The sequence below is a fragment of the Canis lupus genome, chromosome 9 (genome assembly GCF_003254725.2).
Source record: "Canis lupus dingo isolate Sandy chromosome 9, ASM325472v2, whole genome shotgun sequence".
NCBI classification, from domain to species: Eukaryota; Metazoa; Chordata; class Mammalia; order Carnivora; family Canidae; genus Canis; species Canis lupus.
Window position 1 is genome coordinate 54,869,687 of NC_064251.1, and position 23,642 is coordinate 54,893,328.

General features: G+C 52.6%; 1 protein-coding gene and 1 long non-coding RNA gene across 7 annotated transcripts in view; one reads left to right on the top strand and one right to left on the bottom strand.

Moving 5' to 3' along the window:
- HMCN2 (hemicentin 2) overlaps nucleotides 1-23,642 on the bottom strand; it is a 147,624-nt gene that overhangs the window by 110,961 nt on the left and 13,021 nt on the right. For all 6 annotated transcript variants that reach the window (XM_049114406.1, XM_049114410.1, XM_049114409.1 and 3 more), the window contains exons 2-10: nucleotides 19,173-19,243; nucleotides 17,927-18,085; nucleotides 16,970-17,092; nucleotides 9,492-9,663; nucleotides 8,751-8,857; nucleotides 7,532-7,652; nucleotides 5,563-5,826; nucleotides 2,772-2,916; nucleotides 2,211-2,332 (exon numbers count right to left, since the gene is read on the bottom strand). In XM_049114406.1, the coding sequence (XP_048970363.1) occupies nucleotides 2,211-2,332; nucleotides 2,772-2,916; nucleotides 5,563-5,826; nucleotides 7,532-7,652; nucleotides 8,751-8,857; nucleotides 9,492-9,663; nucleotides 16,970-17,092; nucleotides 17,927-18,085; nucleotides 19,173-19,243 (1,284 nt within the window). The remainder of the gene's footprint in view (nucleotides 1-2,210; nucleotides 2,333-2,771; nucleotides 2,917-5,562; nucleotides 5,827-7,531; nucleotides 7,653-8,750; nucleotides 8,858-9,491; nucleotides 9,664-16,969; nucleotides 17,093-17,926; nucleotides 18,086-19,172; nucleotides 19,244-23,642) is intronic.
- On the top strand, nucleotides 16,247-22,734 carry LOC112677332 (uncharacterized). Its single transcript, XR_007413082.1, has 2 exons — nucleotides 16,247-17,050; nucleotides 22,467-22,734. It is a non-coding gene; the product is annotated as an uncharacterized LOC112677332 (long non-coding RNA).

The window sequence follows — 23,642 nt, forward strand, 5'->3', positions numbered from 1 at the left end:
AGCCAAGTGCGATATGTAACAAGATCTACACCACTCTTCTCACCCCGTCAGCCAGTAATTCCACCCTGGGGGACAGAGCCTTGGAAGTCACCCTTAGGGGGGGAAACAGTAATGAGTCCAGAGTTATTCTCTGTGCAAATAGCAGGGATACAACACAGCCAAAACATAGCACTGAGGCCACTGCCCCCAGAGCAGGCAAGAGCTAATAAAAACACTGTTGTGATAGGAAAAAGGCATAAGTGACACGATCAGAGACATCTACAGGGATGTGGGCCTGAGAACTGGCAAGGAAGAAGCTGGATCCACGCTGGCCCACACGTGCCAGTGACCTGATGTCCCAAAGAGCATGTGAGCTTCACAGCCCCGAAAACTGATATTGTAGAAACCAGCCAGAAATACTATTCTGGGGCAAATGAGAAAGTCTGACTACAGCCAAACTAAATAGCATTAAGGTATTACTGTTCATTTTATTAGGCGTGATCATAAAAATCTTTATTATATGGGAAAATCTACTTTCTAAAAAGAGAGAGAGAGATAAATCCTGAAACATCAGGATGCCTACAACTTAGTCTAAAATAGTTTAGCCAGAGAACGAGAAAGCAAATATGGCAAAATTTTAGTGATTAATAATTTTTATAGACTGGGTGTGCACATTTCCTTATACTGCTCTCTTTTTCTATCCTTATCACTTCTAAAAAGGAAAAACATGGGGCGCCTGGGTGGCTCAGTTAGTTAAGCAGCCAACTCTTGATCTCGGCTCAGGTTGTGATCTCAGGGTGGTGAGATCAAGCCCCACATGGGGCATCTGCTTGGAATTCTGTCTCTCTCTCTCTCCTTCTGTCCCTCCCATCCCCCAAATAAATAAATAATTTTTAAAAAAATTTAATAAAAAAACAAAAAAAAGTGGGGATCCCTGGGTGGCTCTTGCCCTGGTTTAGCATCTGCTTTTGGCCCAGGGCACTATCCTGGAGTCCCGGGATCAAGTCCCGCATCGGGCTCCCTGCATGGAGCCTGCTTCTCCCTCTGCCTGTGTCTCTGCCAGTCTCTCTTTCTCTCTCTCTCTCTCTCTGTCTATCATGAATAAATAAATAAAATCTTTTTAAAAATTGGGTTTTTCTTTAAAAAAAAAGTAAAAATTCATCCATTCCATAGAAGCATGTTCACAGACACATTATACTGTTAGATGATAAAAAGCCAGGTTGTCATATGTGTCCGTATGTATAATACTAAGGTCGTCTCTAGAGTAAGGCTACAGGTTATCTGGGTCTTCTTTTGCCTGTCTGTACTCCCCTAACCTTCCTGCAAGGAGCACGGTGAGTGTGTGTGAGATTAGAGGCTGCAGACTGGCTAGTATTTCCATGTTTCTAGGGCTCCGTTTCTTCTTTTCAAGACAGTTTAGATTTCTGAGTTAAAAAACAGAACCGGGGGATCCCTGGGTGGCGCAGCGGTTTGGCGCCTGCCTTTGGCCCAGGGCGCGATCCTGGAGATCCGGGATCGAATCCCACGTCGGGCTCCCGGTGCATGGAGCTTGCTTCTCCCTCTGCCTATGTCTCTGCCTTTCTCTCTCTCACTGTGTGCCTATCATGAATAAATAAAAATTAAAAAAAAAAAAAAAGTAAAAAACAGAACCGGGGCGCCTGGGTGGCTCAGTTGGTTAAGTATCTGTCTTCAGTTCAGGTCATGATCCCAGGATCCTGGGATCAAGTCCCACATCGGGCTCCCTGCTCAGCGGGAAGCCTGTTTCTCTCTCTCCCTCTGCTGCTCCCCCTGCTTGTTCTCTCTCTCTCTCTCTGTCAATTAAATAGATAAAATCTTTAAAAATAAATAAACAGAGCCTATTTCATTTTGAGACTGTCTGTGGCATCTTCAATCTTCTTGAGCTGGATGGTGCCATCCTGGCAGGGACCAGGAAGCATTAAGGGTGGGGGGACTTCCATATGGATGGTGGCCCCAGAAAGGGCCTAGGGGACAAGAGCATGACCCTAGCTGGGCTTCTCCACCTTCCTCCATCTAAGATCCACAGGCCATTCCTGGGTGATGGCCCAAATGGGGCGCCAGGAGGCAGGTGGCAGTGTGGGCAGTGGACTCTGGGTGATGGACAGTCCTCAGCAGCTGGCTGGCAGGCTCCCCCACAGATGGAGACACCCGGGGAGGGAAAAATCATGAAGGGGGTAGGGAGGGTATACAAGGACGGGCCCGAAAGGACAGACCTGTGACAACAATCTGGGCCTTTGCTCGTCCGGTCCCAGCCCTGCTGACTGCCGTGCACTCATACACCCCCTCCTCGGTCTTGGAGGCCCGTGGAATCTCCCAGCTGCTGTTTCCCGATACTCTGCAAATACAGAACAGCTGAAAGCACGCAATCCCACTGACCTCAGCCAGGGTCCCCCAGCCTCGTCCAGCCCCTAAACCCGGCCCAGAGGGGACAAATCCTCTTGGAGACTTGGTAAGAAGAGTCAGCCAGTTCTATGTGACTTTGAGCAAGTCCCTTTCCGTCACTGAGCCCTTGACTTTCATCCAGGAGGGGGAGGGCCTCAGTGAGTCCTTCCTGCCCTGACACCATAGAGCTGGGCCCTGCATGGACTGAGTGTTTCAGAAGCTAAGGAGGACCACAGCAGCAGTGGGAGCTTTGCAGACCACACTCCCCCATCCCGGGCCATGCCGCAAGGTGCCCAGGGGAACAGTATGACCAAGACCATGGTCCTTCTCCTGCCACCCACTCCCCTCAGACCCCCAGGGCTGGGAATACTTTGCGGCCAGCATCCACTCACTGAAAGTGCCTCTCCTCGCCCAGTCTGGCTCCATTCCGCCGCAGCTGTAGCCGGAAGGGAAGGGTGCTGTGCACAGAGCAGGAGACCAGCAGGGGCTGGTGCAGGTAGCCATGGATCTTAGGAGGCATGCTGACCAGGGGTGCACCTGCAGGCAGGGCCCAGCAGTAAGGACCCCTTCCTGTAGCCCCCACAGCCTGCCCTTGTCAGTGATGCAGAGACTGCAGGGCTGAGCCAGGGGGCCAGGATTCCATCCCTGGCCCTGCCATTTGGTGGTCACCAAGAACAGGTTGCTTTACCCCTGTAAACTCAGTTTCCACCTCTATAAAATGGGCCTAATCCTGGCACTGACGTCACCAGGCCGTCTGGGGAGTTGGTGAGAGGCAGGGCATGGGAAGTACTTGGCACATGCACATGGCATGGCAAGCTCCCTTGGGATGAGCTCCTGTGTTTCCTGTGGTTTGCAGGAAGACCAGCCAAGACGGACCAGTCTGCGCCACCACCTTCTCCACTACCCAGGACGTGGAAGTCAGAACAGTCCTGACATCTGATGAAATGCTCCCCAGACTGGGCTCTCCAGGCTTCCAGGCCTCTCATCTGCCTGGACAGTCAGTTTCACCCAAGGATGTTGGAAGAAAGCCTTTCTTTAAAAAATAAGCAAAGCTAGAGCATGGCTGTGAACGCAAAGTTCACACGCATTTTTAAGATAAGACACTTCAATGAAATCTCAGTTTGTGATGAGCCCCGCGGGGGCCCTGTGAGACAACCCCCCACACCTCTCCCTGCTCCTGGGGTGAGACATTCTCTCTCCTTGGCTATTGGAACCACTTCAGGGGGAAGGTCTGAGAACTCCCCCGCAGGGTCAATGCTGTTGGGGCCTCGCTGAGGGATGGCGGGCGTATGCTCAGCTCTCGTCCTGCCCTCCCCGCTTCCCCCCATCCCCACCAGAGATGCTCCGTGGGTGAGACAATACCAGACGTCCTCCGAGCCCAGAGCTGGGGGCGGGAGGGCGGTGGGTGACATCATGCTGCAGGCTCCCTGCCACATCCCAGGGGAGAGGGATGTCGGACCATCCAGCCACGTCCTCAGCTGTGTGCAAAGCAGCCACCACTCACCCACACACCCTGGAAGCCTCTGTGAGGCCGGCTCGGGCTCCATTTTCCATGAGTTCAATGGGCCCAGGGACCCGAGGCCCAGCCCTGCCACCCGCCATGTCTCCAAACCCAGAGCCCCTGCTCTCGGCCAGACTCCCGGCTTCCCAGACCTAGAAGATGGGGAAGGAAACAAAACCCCAAACCACTTCCCTTCTCCCAGCCTCACCAACACACACACACACACACACACACACACACACACACACTTTTTAATCTAGAGCTGAGATGAAGAACACAAGCCTGAGCTAAACCCCAACCCCTTGGATTCATCTGAAAGAACAGGAGAGAGAGAGAAACAGAGGCTGTTACTGCCTCTGCTGAAATTCTTTTCTGAAAATTCCTTCTCGAGGTTATAAAAGCCAAGGGAAGAGGGGCCCAGGGACCATAGCAGAGGAGTGGAAGCCGGAGGCTGAGAGAAGGGTCCCCAGTGCCCCCACCCTGCCCTACTTGGGTTCTCAAAGTCCTCCACCTCACTGTGGGCACCTGAGTGCACTCCCTGCATCCCTGCTTGAAGTAGACAGGAGTCTGCCCCTTGTCCCCTTGTCAAGAGATCCCCAGCAAAGAAGATGTGGTGTCAGGGACATCCACCTCTGTGAGCTCCCCCCAGGCCACTACCTTGAGAAAGGGGGGACTGAGTAGGAGAATGGAACAAAGCCCAACAAGGAAGCTGCTGGCTGGTAAACTCAGATATCCCTGGCCAGGACCAGAGGCAGACCTGGAGAGCCAAAAACTCAGCCCTGTGCTCTGGGAGCTTCTGACCTGGACGTGAGACCCAAGGAGACGAGCAGAAGCCACACATAATGAAAGACAGGACCACAAAATGACCTGTGCCCACAATGGCATAAGAATAACAGCAGCGGCCACATGTGAGGGCCCTGGCCCACAACACACCCATCCTGGGCACAGCCTCAGGGCACCCAAGAGATGTCTTGTTATGTGTATTAGCTGATGGAACTCTCAGGGCAACCCTGTGAATTAGGCAGCCTCAGCTTCTTCATTTCTAAAATGGGGACACACCTCAGAAATATAAGCACTCAGTGAGCTAATGTGTGGCAGGTGCTTGGCTCAGGACTGTCCCATGAGAGGCGCTCAAAATGGTGAGTAGGTTAGTATTACCATGATTATGATTATTATTATGGAAGAGCATACCCATACTCACTGCCCTGTCCCACCCCACCACCACCACCACCGCCACCGCTGTGCCTACAGTGTCTAGCACCATGACTGGCACAAAATGAATGCTAGATGGGTATCTGGATGAATGCATGCATGCACGAGGGGGTAAGTGGACATATATTTGGATGGATGGATGCATGGACAAGTGATGGATGGTGGATGGATGAATAGACTGATGAATGGATGGATGTTTGGATCCATGAGTGGGTGAATGGACAGATGGATGGGTGAGTGGACGCGTGGATGCATGGGTGGAGGGACAGATGGATGGCTTTGTACTAAATCCTTGACCTGATTGCTACATCTGAAGCATATCAGTATTTAGCATCATGCATTGCAGAGCTTGCTGCTCATCAAAGTTTAATGAACATTTCCTAATCTCATCCAATCAGAAAAGGTTTCCAGGAAGAACTGGGTCTCCCAGTGAGCCAGGTTGCTGGGAGTGGTAAGAGCCAATCACTTGCCTGGGGCCACCCCGCTGTAGGAAACTCCAGAGACACGGAGAAGGGGATTCCCCTCGTGGTCTTTGCCCTTCACCTTGAGGTAGAAGCGCTCCTGGGGGGCGTGGAAAGGCGGTCCGCCCCACAGCTGATAGGTGGATCCATTGGAGAGGGGTTGCGTGGGCAAATTCAGGAGGGACCGTCCTGAGCTGTGTGAGAGCTCCACTGAGTCTAGGTGGCCGGGTGCCTGTAGGCCCGTGGAATTGATCACCAGGGAGATGGGCACCCCTGCAGAGAGAAGGGTTAGGAAGAAGTTCCGGGCGTCTGCCCAGGCTCCCTGACCCTCCCCAAACAAGAAGAGACCCTCAGGCCACAGTCAGGACCCCAGGCTGCTTGGCCCTCCTACCTCCAGGCTCCCTCACCTTCTTGTCCCTGTGCCAACTACTGCTGGGGATGGAGAGACAGAGGGGGCCTGCTACTGTCCGTGGTCCTGAAACGCCACTGTCCATCCAAACTATGGCTTCCCACGGCCACATCACCTCCCATCTCCGGCCTGGGCTCTCGGGGAGTAGACCTCGGAGAGGGCATTTCTCTCCACTCCACCCATCCCCTATTAACTCTGGGGTTGGTGTCATCAGGCAGGCTCTGGGACCAGCCTAGGTGAGGCACATGCTAGTCTGGGAACTCTGACTCCTGCCTATCCTCTCTCCTCTGTTCAGCTTCCCATTGATCTTCTTTTCTGTCTTATTAAAAATGGACTTTTCGCATTAATCCAGAAAATAGAGAACTAGAGTCGGGTTTCATAATTCCCCTAGTTGATTTGGGAACATGGTTAAGGTCTTTCCTTTTTCAAACAATTATTTTTTTGTCTTAGAGATCATAAACCAGGGAACTGAGGGTGTGGTTGGTATGATCCATCAAAGGCATTACATTTTTTTTTGAAGAAACATGGAACAATATGGAAAGGGCATATAAAAATCTGGAAGTCCAGATTCCTTTGAAAAAGATGTGTGTCAGGGCTGGACCCCATCCTCATGTTGCAACAATCAGCAAAGGGCACACTCCCCCTGGTGGGGCAACCACTCCAGTTAACCACAGCCTCCCCCACTCTCTGATGCCCCTGCACTGAAGCCAAGTGCCAACTGCTGTTTGCTGTTTTTCTCTCCCCTTTTTAAAAAACTGTCTCAGACCCACATCTTTTTCAAAAGCAGAAACCAAAGAAGATCCCACATGGCTTCCCCTTCCCCCTCTTCCACTGAGGACTGGCCCTAGGGACTCCCCAGTTGTCAAGCACTGCCTTTAGGATTATTTTCTCTCCTGGCTCTAGAAGAGGAACAAAGTTTCCCTGCCTCACTCCCTTCCCGCTACTGGGAAAAACAAGCACTAAATAAGCAAGCAGCCCCTTTTCACTTTGAAGATGTTACTGCTAGTCCTGGCACAGAACTGAGGGCTGACAAGGATGCCAAATGTTAGACAAAATACATGCTTGAAAGCTCTAAGAATCTGGTATTTACCATTTTGGTCACCGGTCACTGGTCCAGAGTTAGCCTGAGCTGGTCTAGTTCCCTGCCCATCTCCCTTCTGAGCTGGTCCCAGCAAAATCCTCTGAATGGCCCCATGGTGAGGGATCATACTTCCCAAACTATAAATTGGGACCCCTGATCTGGCCACCAGATGGTATTTTCTGGCATGGAACTCTGGCAACCTGGGCCAAAAGCCCCTGCCTGCTCTGGAGCCCAACCTTCTCCAGATGGAACCATGATGGGGCACACAGGCAACCCCAGATCCCAGTGGGCAGCTTCTAACCAGAAAACTGGCCTTGTACCTCCAATTCCAACATCCCCCTAGGCTCCCAAACCCCACCAGCCTCCGCAGGGCCTATTCTAGCCACACACTCATAGCCTGACCCCCAAGGTTCCCCCACCTTCCAAAAGCAAGCCCCTCCTCTCCAGAAAGCAGCTCTGCATCACCCCCGGGGTCAGGAGCACTGTACCTTGCAGGGGCCACTCAATGGTGTGATTGAGGTCCAGAGAAGGCTGGGTGGAGAAACCGGCGCGGAAGTCGATGTTGCTGACACCTGTGATCCTCACTGAATGGCGACCACTGCTATAAACCTAGCATGGGCCCAAACCCACATCACCAGGGTGCCCGACTCCAGCACCTCAGCTCCAGGGCAGAAGGTGGCCTCCCTGCCCAGCCCCCGGTGCCAGCAGCTGGAATCTCCCACCCTTGCAGGCACGCAGGCAACTACCCTGCTCCCCGGGAGCCCAGCACTAGGCTCCCCAAATGCAGTAGAAGAGGCCCCAGGTATGACACTGCCCTGACTGGGACTCTTGAAGCTGCTCTGCCTTTCCAGCTGCCCCCCCAACACCCATGGTCTCATCTGCCTCCTGCATGTTTAATCCCTGCCTTGCCTTCCCCACTGGCATGAGAACTCTTGGCTCAAAAATGCTGACACTGAAGTGTAGGGGCCCATGTTGCCCTTTCGCCTGTAGCATCTACACCAGCCGAGGGCCTGGCACCTAGCAGGTGCTCTTCAAATGTCTGCCCCACCAGCAGGACCTCACACCCTTCCAAGGCAGCAGCCTGCCCCATCCCAGGACACTCTGCCAGGAGCCCAGCTTACCCCCAGTCCCTGACCCCAGCACCTTGCAGATTAGAGCAGGCCCCCCACCCTGTGCCAGGCCTGTCCCTCTAAGCCATCCTTCCCTCAAGGTCTCCCTTGCTTCTTTTGTTCATTATTCACAGGATGGGTTTCCGAACCTCAAGCCAGATTAGTCATCCACCTCTGGACACTCAAGCTGTTTCTCCAACTCCTTCTTAGAAGTTGCCTGATTAGGGATGCCTAGGTAGCTCAGTGGTTGAGCATCTGCCTTTGGCTCAGGGTCCTGGGATCAAGTCACATCAGGCTTCTTAGGGGGAGCCTGCTTCCCCCTCTGCCTGTGTCTCTGCCTCTCTCTGTGTCTCTCATGAATAAATATATTTTTTAAATTCCCTAATTAACCCCAAATCACTCTACTTCCTCTCACTAGTGGAAGGCAGGATAGTCCTCCTCTGTTCCTGACCCTTTGAGTCTATTGATATGTCCACATCACCATCCAGGCTCCAGCCCTCAGCTTCCCAGGGCCCAGGCTCCCCAGGACAGGCAGGAAGGAGACAGGGTCTCTACCTGGTGAAACCGATCCCCCTCCCTGGGAACCAGAGCCTCCTACCTTGATGGACCACAGGCCGGGATGCTCAGGCTTAAAGGCGACAACCTTGGCAGAGTCAGGGATGTTGAGGAGCACGTTGAGGCCCTCGTCCTTCTGGAGGATCCTCCCTGTGGAGCCCCCAAGGATTTCTTAGTCCCCAATCCTTTCCTGGCCATGAGAGAGGCCCTACCCTGTCCCCAGGAACCTACAATCCTCCAAATACCAGCCTCGGGCTTCCCAGAGGAAGTGGCCAGAGGCCTTTGGTGGTGCTCGGCCCTTCACATTCTTCTGCATGCCACCCTTGCCCAGCTCCCGGTGTGGGCTGTACCTGGGGACTCATGACATCCTCAGGGCACCATGAGGCCAGGTGACTGGGTCCTAATCACACTGACCCCAGGTGAGAACCACCTAAGTCACTCCACCCTAGTTTCCCATCTCAGTGGCATGCCTCTAATTCTTGCTCCGACTGACCTGCTAGGCCCTGTAGGGATTTGCTGAGAGAATATGGGGAAGACTCCATAGGAGCCTCGTGTCCCAGGGACGGTCGTTACCTTAATTCCCCTCGCTTGGCTGCTAACAAGCCTCCCTGCTTCCTCACTCGCCATGAGCACCCTCTCTGCCCTGCACTTGGCATCCCCCGCCTTGCTCCTAGAGCTTTATGTCCAAACCCCCTGCCACCCTGGGGCCTCTCTCGTCGTCCTGTCCTCGACTCCCAGCTCAGCCCCGGGGTCAAAGAAGAGGCCAGTCCTCAGATGCACATACCCAGTGGGTCTCGGACTTCGATCTGGGGACCCGGGCCACTCAGGGAGATGGTGACTTCCTTCAGGCTGGGGTCCAAGGGGATCCTCCACGTGTGCTCGCCCTCCTCCTTGTGGTCCGTGGACAGCAGGTGCACCTTGGAAGTCTGGACTGCTGATTCTACCCACTTCAGCACCTGGGAGGCAGGTGTGAGGAGCTGATGGCAGCAGGTGCCTGTGGTCTTGCTTATAACTGACCCTCTGGAGGCAGATCCGTAATAGGTTGCCAGCAGAATCCAGTCCCCCCACCCTCCCCTGGGTTTTAGGCAGCATATAGGCTTTCAGGTCACCTAAGGCCACCCCACTCCCACGGGCCCTACACCATGGCCAATTCACACACCATGACCTTCCTGACCTGTGGGCTGGGAGCTTTGACACCTGAACTGAGGCAGCTGGGAGGGAAGGGCCAATTTCTATGGCACCTGTTACTTCCTCCAGGAAGCCTTCTAGAAGCCTGCTACACACAGATGAAACCTGGAGATCTGGAATGTCCCCCCAGAACAGTATCATTCACCCTCATCCCTGTGGGCCCTCAGACCACACTGCTGCCAGGGTGCCAAGCTCTCTTAGCAGGACCGAGAGGGTCCACTGCAAAGATAGAATCTCTTCCTGATCTGTTTCCCCTGCCTTTGGCTCAGGTGGTGATCTCAGGGTTCAGGGATTGATGTCAGGTTCCCTGCTTGGGGGGCGGGGTAGTCTCCTTCTCCCTCTCCCTCTCCCTCTCCCCCTGCTCTCTCTCTCTCTCTCTCTCTCTCTCTCTCTCATCCCCTCTGGTCTGGGACCCCCATGACGGCAGAGACCCCCTCCTGTGCCCTGAGCCCAGTGGCTGGCACAGAGAGGGTGTTCAGGAAGCATTTGTTCACTGTGTGTGTTCCTGCAGGGCCATCAGATTCACCTGACAGACACTTCACTCAGTTCCACCCCCAATTCCCCCTTGTACCAGCCATGCCTCCCAGTCTCCAGTAAGAAGAGCAGGAAAGAGGACAAGGAGGGGGCTCCTTCCAGGCCAAGTTACTTTAAGGCTTTCACAGAATGCTTCTCGAACAAAACAAAATGAAACACGAACCTCGCTGTACAGCAAATCAGCACCGTAACCACAGAGAGAAAAGAAGAGTGCTTAGTGAGTTGAACACCCAGGCTTTCAACTATACTTTCCCAGTGGAAGGCACTCTGCGTGCGGACAGAAAGAACTGCAAAGAAATTCTTCCTTGGTAGCTTTGAGTTGGCACAAAGGATCATGCTTGTGAAACTGTTTTATGTGTCTTGCAGGATAAAGCAAAGAAGTAAAGATGTTAATGCTTGCTGAACCAAGATTTGTTCTTACAGCCAAGTGTAAGGGAGAGTTGCAAGTATTTTATTTATATACAAATTCATTCCAAATGAATTTATAACCCAGTGGTTTCTGAATACCATTCCCCACTAGGACGGTTTGGGGAAATGGCTGGTTCCAGGTCCGGAGCAGGCGATTTACAAGATAAGCCTGAGACAACTAGCAATTCCATAAAGCAAGGAAGTTCTCAAAGATGAATGGGACATAGCAAAAGGACACAGGGACCAGGCTGAGGGAGCTCCCATGAACTAAATCTGGGGAAGCCAGAGCCCCCAAAGAACAATGACCTTAACTGAAATGTAATCATAGAATCTGTGTGCCTGGGTGGCTCAGTGGTTGAGCATCTGCCTTTGGCTCAGGTCATGATCCCAGGGTCAGGCAAGGGAGCCTGCTTGTCCCTCTGCCTATGTCTCTGCCTCTCTGTGTCTCTCATGAATAAAATATTTGAAAAAAAAAAAAAGAATCCGAGTGTCCATAATAATACTCAAAAAAGAAAAGCAAAATTCAAAATGATAAAACCTTACTTGCCACCCATGAAGGCAACTTCTTCATTAAAGAGAAAGATTTAAGTATGGTCCCTGCCTTTTCAATAGGTGTGTGTGTGTGTGTGTGTGTGTGTGTGTGTGTGTGCTTCAAAAAAACCAAGTCATCCCTTTTGGGGACCAAGAACTCTTCTTCATGGAAGAAAGCCCACTAGTAAATATGAAAGAGATGATGCAATTAGGAGATCATTTTGCAACCCCCAATGAAATCACTGTTTCAGGGAAGCATCCCCCACAGATCCCACAACCATTAGATGAAAGTGGATGGGGCACTGGATGTCCAGGTAGAGCCGCAGCATTACCCCCATGGACCACTTAAGCCATAAAGGGAAAAACGTGGCCCTACAACGCAGAGAGCTGGCTGTCACCACCCTAAGCCAGGAACCAAATCTATCGTCAGGAATAGCAGCACAATTAGACGTGACTTAGTCCTGGTGTGATGCAACAGAAAAGACACACAGCACCAACCATAATATATTTCTGCCCCAAACACTGGCCTCCATTAATCAGTCCCTTAGAGCTAACTGCCAGGTTAGGGGAAATACATGGGGGAAAGAAGCAAATCAATGACACCATAAAGAAACAATCAGATGAATCCAGAACCCAAGACATTGTACAATTAATGCCTCTTCAATAAGTTAGTGGCAGAGAAAAAAGTGTAGAAGGCTCCAGATGTAAGAGGACTTAACAGACATAACAACCAAATGAAATGCACAGCCCCTGATTAAATCCTGATTTGACAAAAACTATTACGAAAGACATATTGAGGACAATTAGGGAAATTTGAATATGAACTTGGCGTTGGATGTTAACAGTGAAGTACTCTTCATTTTATTTGAGGATATTGTGGATTATGTCCAAGATCATATTTTTTAAAAATTCACACTGAATTATTTATGGATAAGACAGAATGGGAGAAATAAACCAGATGGGGGAAAGTAACTGCTGAGTCTAGTTGGGACATAGGTTCTTCTTACCTTTCTTTAACATCTTTCACAGTAATATTTTTAAGGAAAAGTCCCCATGACTTTAACGTATACCCCCTTAACAACCACAGAGGGGTCCTGTGGCTGGCCAATCCCAATCATCTGGAAGCAGCCTCCTGGAAACCCATCTGATAAAATTCGAAGCTGCATTCAGCCCCAGTGAGGAAAACGTTCTGTGATTGATGAGTAATGTCTGCCACGGATACAGGATTAGAAAGTAGCGTCTCGCGTGCTGCATATTGGCCATCCTCGCTCTGAATCATAGTCCTACCGTGCGATCCTCCACGAAAGAGAACAGGAAAAGACAGGAATTGAAAGAACTGCCCAAGATTTAAAAAGTGACCGGGTTTTGTTCAGCCCAAGCTGGAAGGTTGGTGCCTAGATTTGATGGCTAGATTTCAGTTACCACAGGGTAAGAATCCTGTATTCTGAAAACTCACTTGTTTCTATGCTTGGAGCTACTGCTTTCTTCTCTTTTTTGCCTAGCTTTCTAAGTAATGTTTCTCTCGAAAACATTCTTCCTGCACACGGGGGCTGGCTGGGGGAAGCAGCAGCCAAGGCTCCCAGCTGGAGAGGCAGACAGAAGCTGGCGAGGTGAGGCAGCCGCCCCCACAGCAAAGCCACAGCTCCATGGTCACTGTCCTCTTCGCCCCAGGGCCGGGCCTCATCAGGGGTCATGAGGAAATCACAACTGGGTAAAGCTGCTGGGAGGCAGTGGCAGCACCAGCTGACAATGACGCAGAGAAATCATACCCACTGTTGTGTTGCAACTGTCATTACAGACTTGTCCTAATATGTTCCGACAGGGGGACGATGCCCAGGAGTGCAGGCTACTGAACCACAGAGAAGGCTCAGGCACAGCACAATGCCAGTGACCCCACAAGGAGGCTGCGTGCCCATGGGGTCTGCCCCGGAAGCACATCACTGCCCGGGGGGTTGGGGGGGAGCTGGGGGTGCTGACAGTCTTGTCCACAGCAAGGCCAGACCTCCTATAGGTCCAGGCCTGCAGATAAGGCTTCCCAGACCCTACAATACCCTCAGGGCTTGGAGCGGAATGTAGGGAACCTTCTGAGCAGAGAGCCTTCATCAGGCAAGCTCAGTGTTTACTTGGCGGAAACAATGGCTTCCAGATGTTAGCGGGACTGGGGGCCTGCGAGCCAGCGCTGCAATGGGGCTCATCGCTCTGACACCGATAGGGAAGGAATGAAAGAATCTGGCGCTGCTACCCTGGCCAGATGGCTGCCGCTCGGCCGGTCACGGCAGATAAATCATCCCCCGAGGCTCCTCCCCGGACACTTGACAGCCAGGGCGGCCGAGGATGCGGAGAGGAGAGGCCAGGGGGCCCATAGGGCCTCAGAGCAGAAAGTAGGGGCCAGATTGTGGGGCCTGGATCAGGATGCTCGGCGGGCAGTGATGAAGAGAGAACACCACCCAAGCTGGCTGGAGCCACTGGGCACTCAGATTCTGAGAACCCGTCACGAGAGAGTCCCTACTCTTCAGGGGGCTTCACTGGAGCCAGGCATGGGTTCTGGGCTCCCACCAAAGCAAGGGGCTAGAGTTACAGCCATTAGGAAGTCTTACCAACGGCTTCCTGGTGCCTACCGGTTACCTCGGCTCACTAGGCAGGGGCTCTCTTGACCCCACTGTGCACAGGAGGAAGCAGAGGCCCAGAGAGGTCAAGTGCCATGTTCAAGGTCACGCTGCAGGCAGGTGGCAGGGCTGGGGTCCGAAGGTGGCATGGGGCCCTAACCCTCTACCACGATACCTCCTTCCTGGAAGCGTCCAGGATGACTTTATCTCCAGGACCAGTGCCTCCTGATCTGTTAATTAGAACCACCTGGGCAGCCCTCCCTGCCTCCCCCACCCCCACTTACTGTCTAGAAAGGTGCTTCATCTTTCTCCTAGTTGATGTGCAGAATCCAGGCAATTTGGCACATTTGTATGGGTTGGTGCTAGACGGGGAAGGGTCCGGGCTCCCAGAACAGACCTCCCGGGATCAGGGACGGCTGCAGAATGAGGGGGTTTGCCCAGCAATTCCAGCCCACTCTGCTGGGAACAGCAACAGTCCCTTGAGTTGTGTCTAAGCCAGACAGGGAGGGGGTGGGGAGACATGATGCTGTGCTTGGGCACGGGGGTCAGGTCTTAGACCTAGCTAAGCCTAGGCTCCCTCCCAAGGGGCCATGGTGCCTCCCTCCCCCGTCCATTGAAGGATGGCAAAAACTCCAAATTGCCCCCACCAAGAGGAGGGAAGCCTCACCTTGCTTTCATTACCCTGGAACCCCAAAGGGCCAAGGCCACAACTGGAAAAAAGTGAAAGCTCAAAAGCCCTGAGACCTAACCTAGATAGATTCCGTCTCTGTGCCCAGCACCTGAGACGGCACCAGCCAGCAGCAGGTGCGCAGTGAGCGGGACTTGAAGGGAAGAGGGAACATAGAATATGTCGCTCCTACCACACCGGACACACTTGGACTGTAAAAGGACTTAACTACACGTGCACGGTTTGGGGACTTTGGCAACTTCTAAGGAGTCATTTTCTCAGCTGGAGCCCCCTGGCTTGGGCAAAGGCACTATTCCTTCTCCTGGGGGGTGGGGAGGGGGGTGGGGATGACCACAGCCCCGAGGGCCCCGGCCACTTTCTCAGGCTTGCTGAATGTCTGGGAACATCTGGAATGACACAGCTCTGTGTCCAGGAAGGAGAAGGATCCAGGCCCTTACCCAGAGGCAGCCAATCCTGGCCACCGGAGGTCCCATTGAGTCCAACACATATTGCCAGGTCAGGCTCCCATAGCAGAAGGCTGGGCACCACGGCCAGGAGCCAGTGGATTCACCCCACTTTCCCGCCTCAAGAGAGAGAACCAGTGGAGGAGGGGAGCCCAGCCCCACACTTGGGCAAACCGTCCTCCAATAACCTGCCCAGCTGTCCTGATGTCTGATTTGTCCCCGACACAGACCCAGCTCCTGCCCAAATAGGTCTCCCCCAGAACAAGGACCAGGGCCATCGCTCCACTCTGAAATGAGTCCCACACTCACTTGGGTGGCCCAGAGCCAGAGTAGGCTGACATGCCAAAAAAATAAAGTCTAATGTGTCTCAGAGAACCATAAACGCCATTTGTCAATGGGGAGTTAAGGCACGCTAATCTAAACACGGCCCTGGAGACCATTTTCTTCAGTGCATAAATATACAACACAAAATCAAACTCTCTCCTGGAGGCTACAGCAGGGCTGGCTGGAGCCAGGGTTCGCCTCTCAGATGTGGCCTCTCTTGCTTCCTCTTCCCAGGGTCTTAGGCGCAAGGGAGCCCACATCTGTCCATTTATCAGCTATTTACTGAGCACCTGCTCCATGCTGGTGGCCGCATGAGGTTCTGGGGATACAGCAGGAAACAGGACCCATAATAAGGGCCTGGCTCTCAGGTTGCTCCCAGCCTAGCGGCATTCAGTAATGGTGCAGTTATAAAATTGCAGTTATGTAAAGCAGGGCAGGGAGCTGGGAGGGGGTATTAAAGAAGACTTCATCTTGATGGGAAATCAAGGAATGTCTCCCAAGGAGAGAGCATTTCAGCTAAGACTGGGAAAATGAGGGTAAAACAAGTTGCATGAGCAAAGGCCCTGGGGTAGAAAGACATGGGACACTGAAGGCCAGTGAAGTGGCAGCAGTGAGCAACAGGGAGAACACAGGCCATGGGGTCTGGGAGGCAGGGGTCAGATAAGGCTCTGGACCTCTCCTGGGAGAGACCTGTTGGTCAGATTTGCTCTAGAAAGACCCAGTGGGATATGAAAGATGGCTCACAGAGGCTCAAAAAAACCCAACTGTGAGCATCACTTCCCAACTCTGCTCAGTGACTTCACAATGGCAGCTTGAAATCAGCCAGGGTGGGAGGATTTACACCATGGAAATGGACATTCTTGTTCTTTCCAGGGAGGTGGTTGTGAACATTTACCAGCGTGTTGATAGAAGGATCCCTCTGGCTCCCGAGAGGGAGCGGATGTGCGGGGAGAGGGAAGGAGGGTAAGCCCTGAGCGGCCAACAGGACCTGCAGGGGAGGAAGACCTGGCCCCCAGTCCAAGAATAAGATGAAGACGCAGACAACCTGGTCAGCACCAGGCTGAATGAACCCAGATCTTGACAACCCAGATCACTTGACCCAGGCCCAAGCAAGCCCCTGCCTGCTAAGTGCCCCCAGCAGGATCTTCTGGCCTAGTGACACAGCCTGAACCTGACACCCCCCCGCCCCCCACCCACTCCTCTACCCATCCCAGGCTCCCTGACTCAGGGGAGAAGCCCACCCCCTACTCCCATTTGTGACAAACTTTGCTAGGTCCATCCTACCAGCCTGGACCATCTGTGGGACCCAGGGTACTCCTTCCAGCTCCAGCCTCTTCACCTGCAAAATTGGCAAGCCTGTAGCACCTGCCTTTGGGGTGGGCCACAGGTTGAAGGGCTTGGCGAGATGATGTCACACAGCCCTGAGCACAGCGCTCGCAGCGCTGGCCGCAGGGTGAGGACACGGCACTGCTTGCCAATGGCAGCTATCCGACCACCAGGCACAGATGCCAGGGAGGCAGAATGGCCAGGGGAGGCTCACCTCGGTCACCTGCTGCTTGTCCAGGTGGAACACCTGCCCAGAGCTGGTGGCAGCGATCTCCTCGTAAGCCAGGTAGCCAGGGTGAGTGCGGTCACCACAGTCCCCCGTCAGCACAAAGACCACCTGGAAGAGCGACGCGAAGCCTGGCTCGGGGCTTCCCTGACCGCCTGTTTCAGGGGTGTGTGGCAGGGCTGGGACAAGGGAGGAGGGACCAGGGGCGAGCCCTTGCCTCTCTCTGGGCTCAGGTGATGCACCTGTCAAATGGGAATGATAAGAGTGCCCACCCCTGGGGATCAGGGCTAACTCAGGTCAAGGGTGTAGCACAGAGCCGGTACTAAATCTACAACACAGAAGGGAATGGAATGGCTCCCCTCCGAGCAGCCCCATGGGGTGGGGGGATGGGGGGGTGGGGGGGTGGAGGCCCAGAATTAGAAGAAACTTGGAGAAGGCAGTTTGTTCTAGACGGGAGAACAGGGAAACTGTCCCAGCTCCTGAGAGCTTCACCCAAGGAGATCACACGGTTGGGGGGTCCTTCTCCCCTTCCCTGTGCACAACCCTCCCCCACCCCTGGCTGTGAAAGCCAGAAGCCAAAGCCCTGGCAGGTAGTCCAGCCCCCGAGGAAGAGGGATAAAGGGCGGGAAAAAGGGTGCCAAGCACCGCAGAGATGGGAGCGGAGGCGACGCCAGGAGGAAAATGGATTGCACAGACTCTGACAGGGTGCGAGGGGAGCGGGTGGTGTGGTCTTTATCAAGAACGAGCCTCGCCAGGCGGCAGCAGCCCCAGCGGGCGGGGGGCCCAGAACATGAGAACACACTTGGACTTCAGCAGACCAGCTCGGCCTCGAGGAGAAGCAGCCGCTTGGCAGGTGGGGGCTTGGGCTGCCTGCACTGGGGGCCCCCCGCTTCCTCGGCACCCCTGGGCACCCCCACGCTCCAGCTCCCCTAGCCAGCCACTCACCTGTGACTGTTTAAGCTGCAGAAGCCGCAGAAGCTCCTCCTTCTTGTGGTAGTCCTTGGCACGGGCATCCGAGAAGACGTAGATGAAGGAGCCGGGGTTGGCCACCTCCACGGCAGTCCTGATGGCCCCCACGCTCATCTCGGGACAGTCACCGCCCCCCTGCAGGATGGGGTGGGTGCCAGGGGCTGCCGCCTGCCTCCTCCAGGTGGAGCCCACCCAGGGACACCTCTCACACCCACAGGGAGGAGGGAGCTCTTGCTTTAGACCCGAGGCACCAGCCGTTTACTCACCCCTGCAAGAGTGGCATGGTCCCTCCCATGGGGCCTGCTATAAGCACTAATATGCACAACACAATTATTTAATTACCACTGCGATGAGTGATACAAGTTGGGGAAGAGGGACGGGAGTCCCAGGATATCCAACAGATGCCCCAAAGAAGCCACATGTTAGCCAAGGCTGGGAGGACAGAGGGTGCAGGAGGAGCCAGGAGGAGAGGTGGGCGTTGGGCAGGGGAAAGCATTCAAAGCCACATCCCGAAATCCTCTCTGCAGGTTGCCCTGGAATGAATCCCAAAGCAGCACACACTCCCAGCCTCCTCGACCATGGACAGGACCTCTACTCCGTGGGCAGCTTTGCCCACCTGGGGCCAGCAACAGGGTTGGCACAACTTTTCAGTAATGCTTCTCTCCTGGGTTCACTCATCCAGCCCACAAGCACTTCCTGTCTCCTCTGTGTGCAGGGCCTGCTTCTGAGCCCTGGGGGACCTGGCACTGAACTAGACAGATACATGGGTCTCTGCCTTCAGGGAGCTGCTGCTTGGTGGGTGGGAGAGATGCTGAACCCAGGTGTTCAGTGCAGGAAAGAAGCCCAGGTGGCCATGGGGCTTCTGACCCAGTCATTTTGGTTTCAGGGGTCTGGACTGAGACCTCTCACACCCTCCTTTAACCACAACATACCTCCTCCTTCCAATGCTTCAACTATTCACTAAATAATAAGCACCTACTATGTGCAGGGCACGGGCACTCCCGTAGGTAGTCCCCTACGGCACTAAAAAGAGGAAGGGACCCCCAGAAGTAAAGTACAGAATCTTCAGGATTTCCAAGCCAGGGTGCAGGCCACAGGCAGCGTTGGGAAACAGGTCATGGCAGTTGTGGGAAGCCTCCATCTGGCCCCCCGGGGGTGGGCCAGAGACCCTTGGCCTCAGGCTTGGGCTGGGAAAGGAGCAGCCAGGGGCGGAGCGGCCCACCTGCACATACAGTTCTCTCAGCTCTCTCTGAAACACCGCTGGATCTGCCGTGAGGGTCACTGGGCCAATATCTGTAGGGAAAAGAGAGAGAGGCTCAGGTAGGCTTGTATTCCCAGATGTATCACCTCCACGGAGTGGCGCAGCAGTTACAAGATGTGCTACCAGAGGGCAAGGAAGGTGAAGCTTGGGCCCCAGAGACCCCCACCACCAAAAGGGGAGCAGTAAGGGAGCAGTTTCCAGGTCTTCTGGAATCTGACCTGGAAGAGAAGTCAGGCCACTCATCCCCCTGCCCTGCCCTGCTCCAAGCCAGGCCCAGAGCTCCAGGACAGCACAAAGGTGAGACAGAGCAAACCCCTAGTTCCTCCTCAACATCACTGTTCCCAATCTTTCCTGAACGTGGTTGTCCTAGGAACCTCCCTACTACCCACCACCCACCCACCCCCACCATCAGCGGGAAAGGAATTCTGGAAAGACAAAGAGATAGAGAAATGGTCCAACACCAACGAGGCTGATCAATGCGAATAAAGTCTTCCAGAAACTTTATCCATATTTTAGCTCATTGACAAAGAGCAGAGTTCAGTTGCAAAGGTGGACTACACCAAATGCAGGTGAAGACAGCAGGGCAACCAGAACTTCTGTCCACGGCTGGTGGGAATGCAAAATGGTTCGACCACATCGGAAGACAAATAGAACTTTCTAAAACACTCAGCGTGCATATCCCATACGATCCAGTCATTTCACTCCTAGGTATTTACCCAAGAGAAATGAAAACACATGTCCACACCAAAGCTTGCACTCAAATGTTCAGGGCAGTTGTATTCATAATAGCCCAGAACTGGAAGCCATCCAGATGTCCATCAACCAATGATCAGATAAACAAACTGTGGTCTCTTCAGATAATCAAATACTACTCAGCACGGAAACAGAACAAGCTACCAATACAGGCAACCACATGGACGAACCTCACAGACATAACGCCACATGAAAGAAGCCAGGCCCAGTTATATGGTTCCGTTTCCAGAAGTTCTGGAACAGGCAGGATTAACCTAAGGTGGAAAAAATCAGAACAGAGGCTGTCTGGGGGATAGGGACATGCAAAGAGACTGTCGGGGAAGGTGGAAATGTTCTATATTTTGCGATAGGAGAGTGGGTTCCACAGATGTATCGGGTACATGGTTTCCCCAAAGTGCAAAGCAAAAATGTGTGTGTTTCAATGTATGAAAATTCCACCTCCTAAAACCAGAACCATAGGAAACAATCGTCACGGGGTGTGGGGTGGAGGATAGACGGTGGGAAGAGGTATAGATGAACAAGGATGGCAGAACAGTTTTGATATTTGGTGATGGGTATGTGGGGGACTCATTACACTACTTGCTTACTTTGTATATATTTGATATGTCCCCCAGTAAAAAGATGTTTTTAATAGCTGTTCATTGGAAGCCACAGCTAACATAAGACAAGGCTAACAGCACACTGAAAACATGGCTAGAATCCCAAATCGCTATGTGGACATGTGTGCATGATGGGGGCTTTACAAGGTTCATGGACATCAAATTTCTTAGGAAACTATTTCATCTGCGTCCTTGGTGAACTCTAATAATGGGCTATTTTTGGTTCAAGAATTCTAAATTCTAGTCACCCTGAAAAAATTCCCATACTCTGGGCGCCCGGGTGGCTCAGCTGTTGAGCGTCTGCCTTTGGCTCAAGTCAGGATCCCAGGGTCCTGGGATCGAGTTCCGAGTCGGGCTTCCTGCATGGAGCCTGCTTCCCCCTCTGCCTGTGTCTCTGCCTCTCTCTCATTCTGTGTCTCTCATGAAGAAATAAATTTTATAAATCTTAAAAAAGAAATTCCCATACTCATCGACTAGTCCACTGACTTGGTCCTTCTTAGGGAAGGAAGCCCATGGAATTATCTGGTGTTCATCCACACTCTCAAGCAAAGTATGGACACTAGCTCTTCTGCTCAACACTTTAGGATCAGTCATCCCCTGCGGGGCCCCTGTCTCTGTGTTCTGAATTTATTCATCATGCCCAACACCCTCCCTCAGCTGCTCCAGCCTCTACCAAGCCTCCCCACTGCCTCCTGGCCTCCCACTTTCTGAACTCAGTAATAATTGATTCAGGCAAACCCTCAGCCTTTGCTGACAGATCTGATTGGAATCCTGACTCCATCCTTCAGCCACAGGACCCCTGAGACCTTACTTCACTGTCCCTAGGCTCAGTTTCCCCATCTGTAAAACGAGGCATATGACACCACCATCTCTCCTGACTGAGAAGCATCACTGTGAGAACAAGAAGGGACACAGCAAAGGGTCAGAAAACAGGAGGGGGCCCTGCCCCCACAGCTTGCAGCTGCCCGAGCTCCAGCGTGACGTCTCACAAGAGGCACAGGGCAAGATAGTCTTGCTCCAGCGTGAGTTCCTCAAACTCCAGAAAAGCAATACTTGAGATGTTTTTTACTCAACAGTGGTTCTTTCTTTATTACACGATAATACATGTTCGTGGTTAAAAATAAAAGGACACTAATGATGCTGACATTTACTAAGCAGCATCTACTACGTGCAGGCCTGTGTGCCGAGAGGCTTCCTGAGCATTCGCTCAGTGAATCCTCCCTGGCACCTGGTAGGTCTCAGTTTATCTACATTTTCGAGAGGAGACTATGGAAGCCCAGAGAGGTTAAGTAACTCGCCCAAAGACACACAGCCAGTAAATGGCAGGGCTGGGATGAGCCTAGGTCCGTGTCACGCCAGATACCGAGCTCTCGAGAATGATTCCCTGTGAATTTTACATAGAAATTCCTGACACACAGAAAGAGAAGGGAGTTCTACCATCCAGAGACAGTCATCCTGATTTTTACACATAGCCTCCAAAACGTGCGTGCGGATTTGTAAACCTGCCTCTTCCACGCATGCATCCTACTTTACGCAGAATTTCTCTTGAAGTATAAATAACGTACTATTTTTAACCTGATTGTTTTCACCAAACGACATATTTTGAGCAACTTTCCAGAAGGCCAAATGCTCAGTTTCAAAATCATTTTTAATGGCTACAAAGAATTTCCTTTGTATAAATGACTAAGAGTGGACGTGCCGGTCTCATATCGCTTTTTTCCCAGTTTTTACAATGAGCAGTGTTACCAAGGGCACCTCCGGACCCATGGCATTCAAGCACCAGTTCAGTTGGTTCCTTGGCACGCACTCTCTCATGAGCACAATTACTAGGTCAAAAGCAAGGATATTTGTAAAGAGTCTGGAAGCCAGTCCGGTAACCTCCTAACTGTCCTCCCTTCTCCAGGAGGGCCAACCACGCATCTGTCTACCTGCCAACGCTGGAGAAGCCGGCCTGCGCCCAGTTCTGCTCACGTGGAGAGCGGACACCGACTGCTGCAGCCCGGGGGGCCCAGCTCTGACTCCGGCTGGCCCCCGCCCTCCCCCACCATGGCCTGTGACATCAGCCACCCCTCGGTTCCCGGTGCTGGACCAGGGCTCGGCTGACCACATGCTCTCCCGTTTGTGGCAACGTCAGAACAATAAAGTTGGTGACCTGAGTTATCACAAATAAAGCGGCAGTTGGAAGGGTGGCCTTTGCTGCTACGACCTATGGTCTTCCTCTCTGGGGGATTCAGGGTGGCTCTCATTCGTGGAGGGACAAGAATTGTTCGGAGGAGTTGATTCTGTTCACGGTTCTACCTGGTAAGATAAAAAGTTGGTCACCTATGCCAATTCCTTCTGTTTTCCTTTCCTTTTAGTTCTTTTCCTTCCTTCCTTCCTTCCTTCCTTCCTTCCTTCCTTCCTTCCTTCCTTCCTTCTTTCTTTCTTTCTTTCTTTCTTTCTTTCTTTCTTTCTTTCTTTCTTTCTTTCTTTCTTTCTTTCTTTCTTTCTTTCTTTCTTTCTTTCTTTCTTTCTTTCTTTCTTTCTTTCTTTCTTTCTTTCTTTCTTTCTTTCTTTCTTTCTTTCTTTCTTTCTTTCTTTCTTCTTTTTCTTTCTTTCAACAATTTTGTTGGAGTGAGAAACCCAAAGTGGGCAGCCCCGTGGTAGAAGGTGGCAAGGATACCAGACTCACCATCTAAGGTCTAGCCTTTTGCTGCCAAGGTTGTTCCAGGAGAGTCTAAACTCTGGGAGAGAGGAAGATTCTTCTGGGAAATCGCCCATCCTGATTCCCCCACACCCCTCAGCAATGCTCAGTGACATCCTCATCCAACCTCCTTATGTCCCAAGCACTCAGCCAGCACATGCTGAGGGCCAGGGACTGTATGGCTAACACAGAGACTTGGAAAATTTCAGGAGCCAGGGAGATCCTCTGAGCTGGAAAGCCCTGGAAAGGATTTTGGCCTCTGTATTAGTTTCCTATTGTTGCTTTAATAAATTACTACAAACTCAGCATCTTAAAACAACACCCATCATTTCTGGAAGTCAGAAGTCCTAAAATCAAGGTATCAGCAGGGCTGCGCCCCTTCTGGAGGCTCTAAAG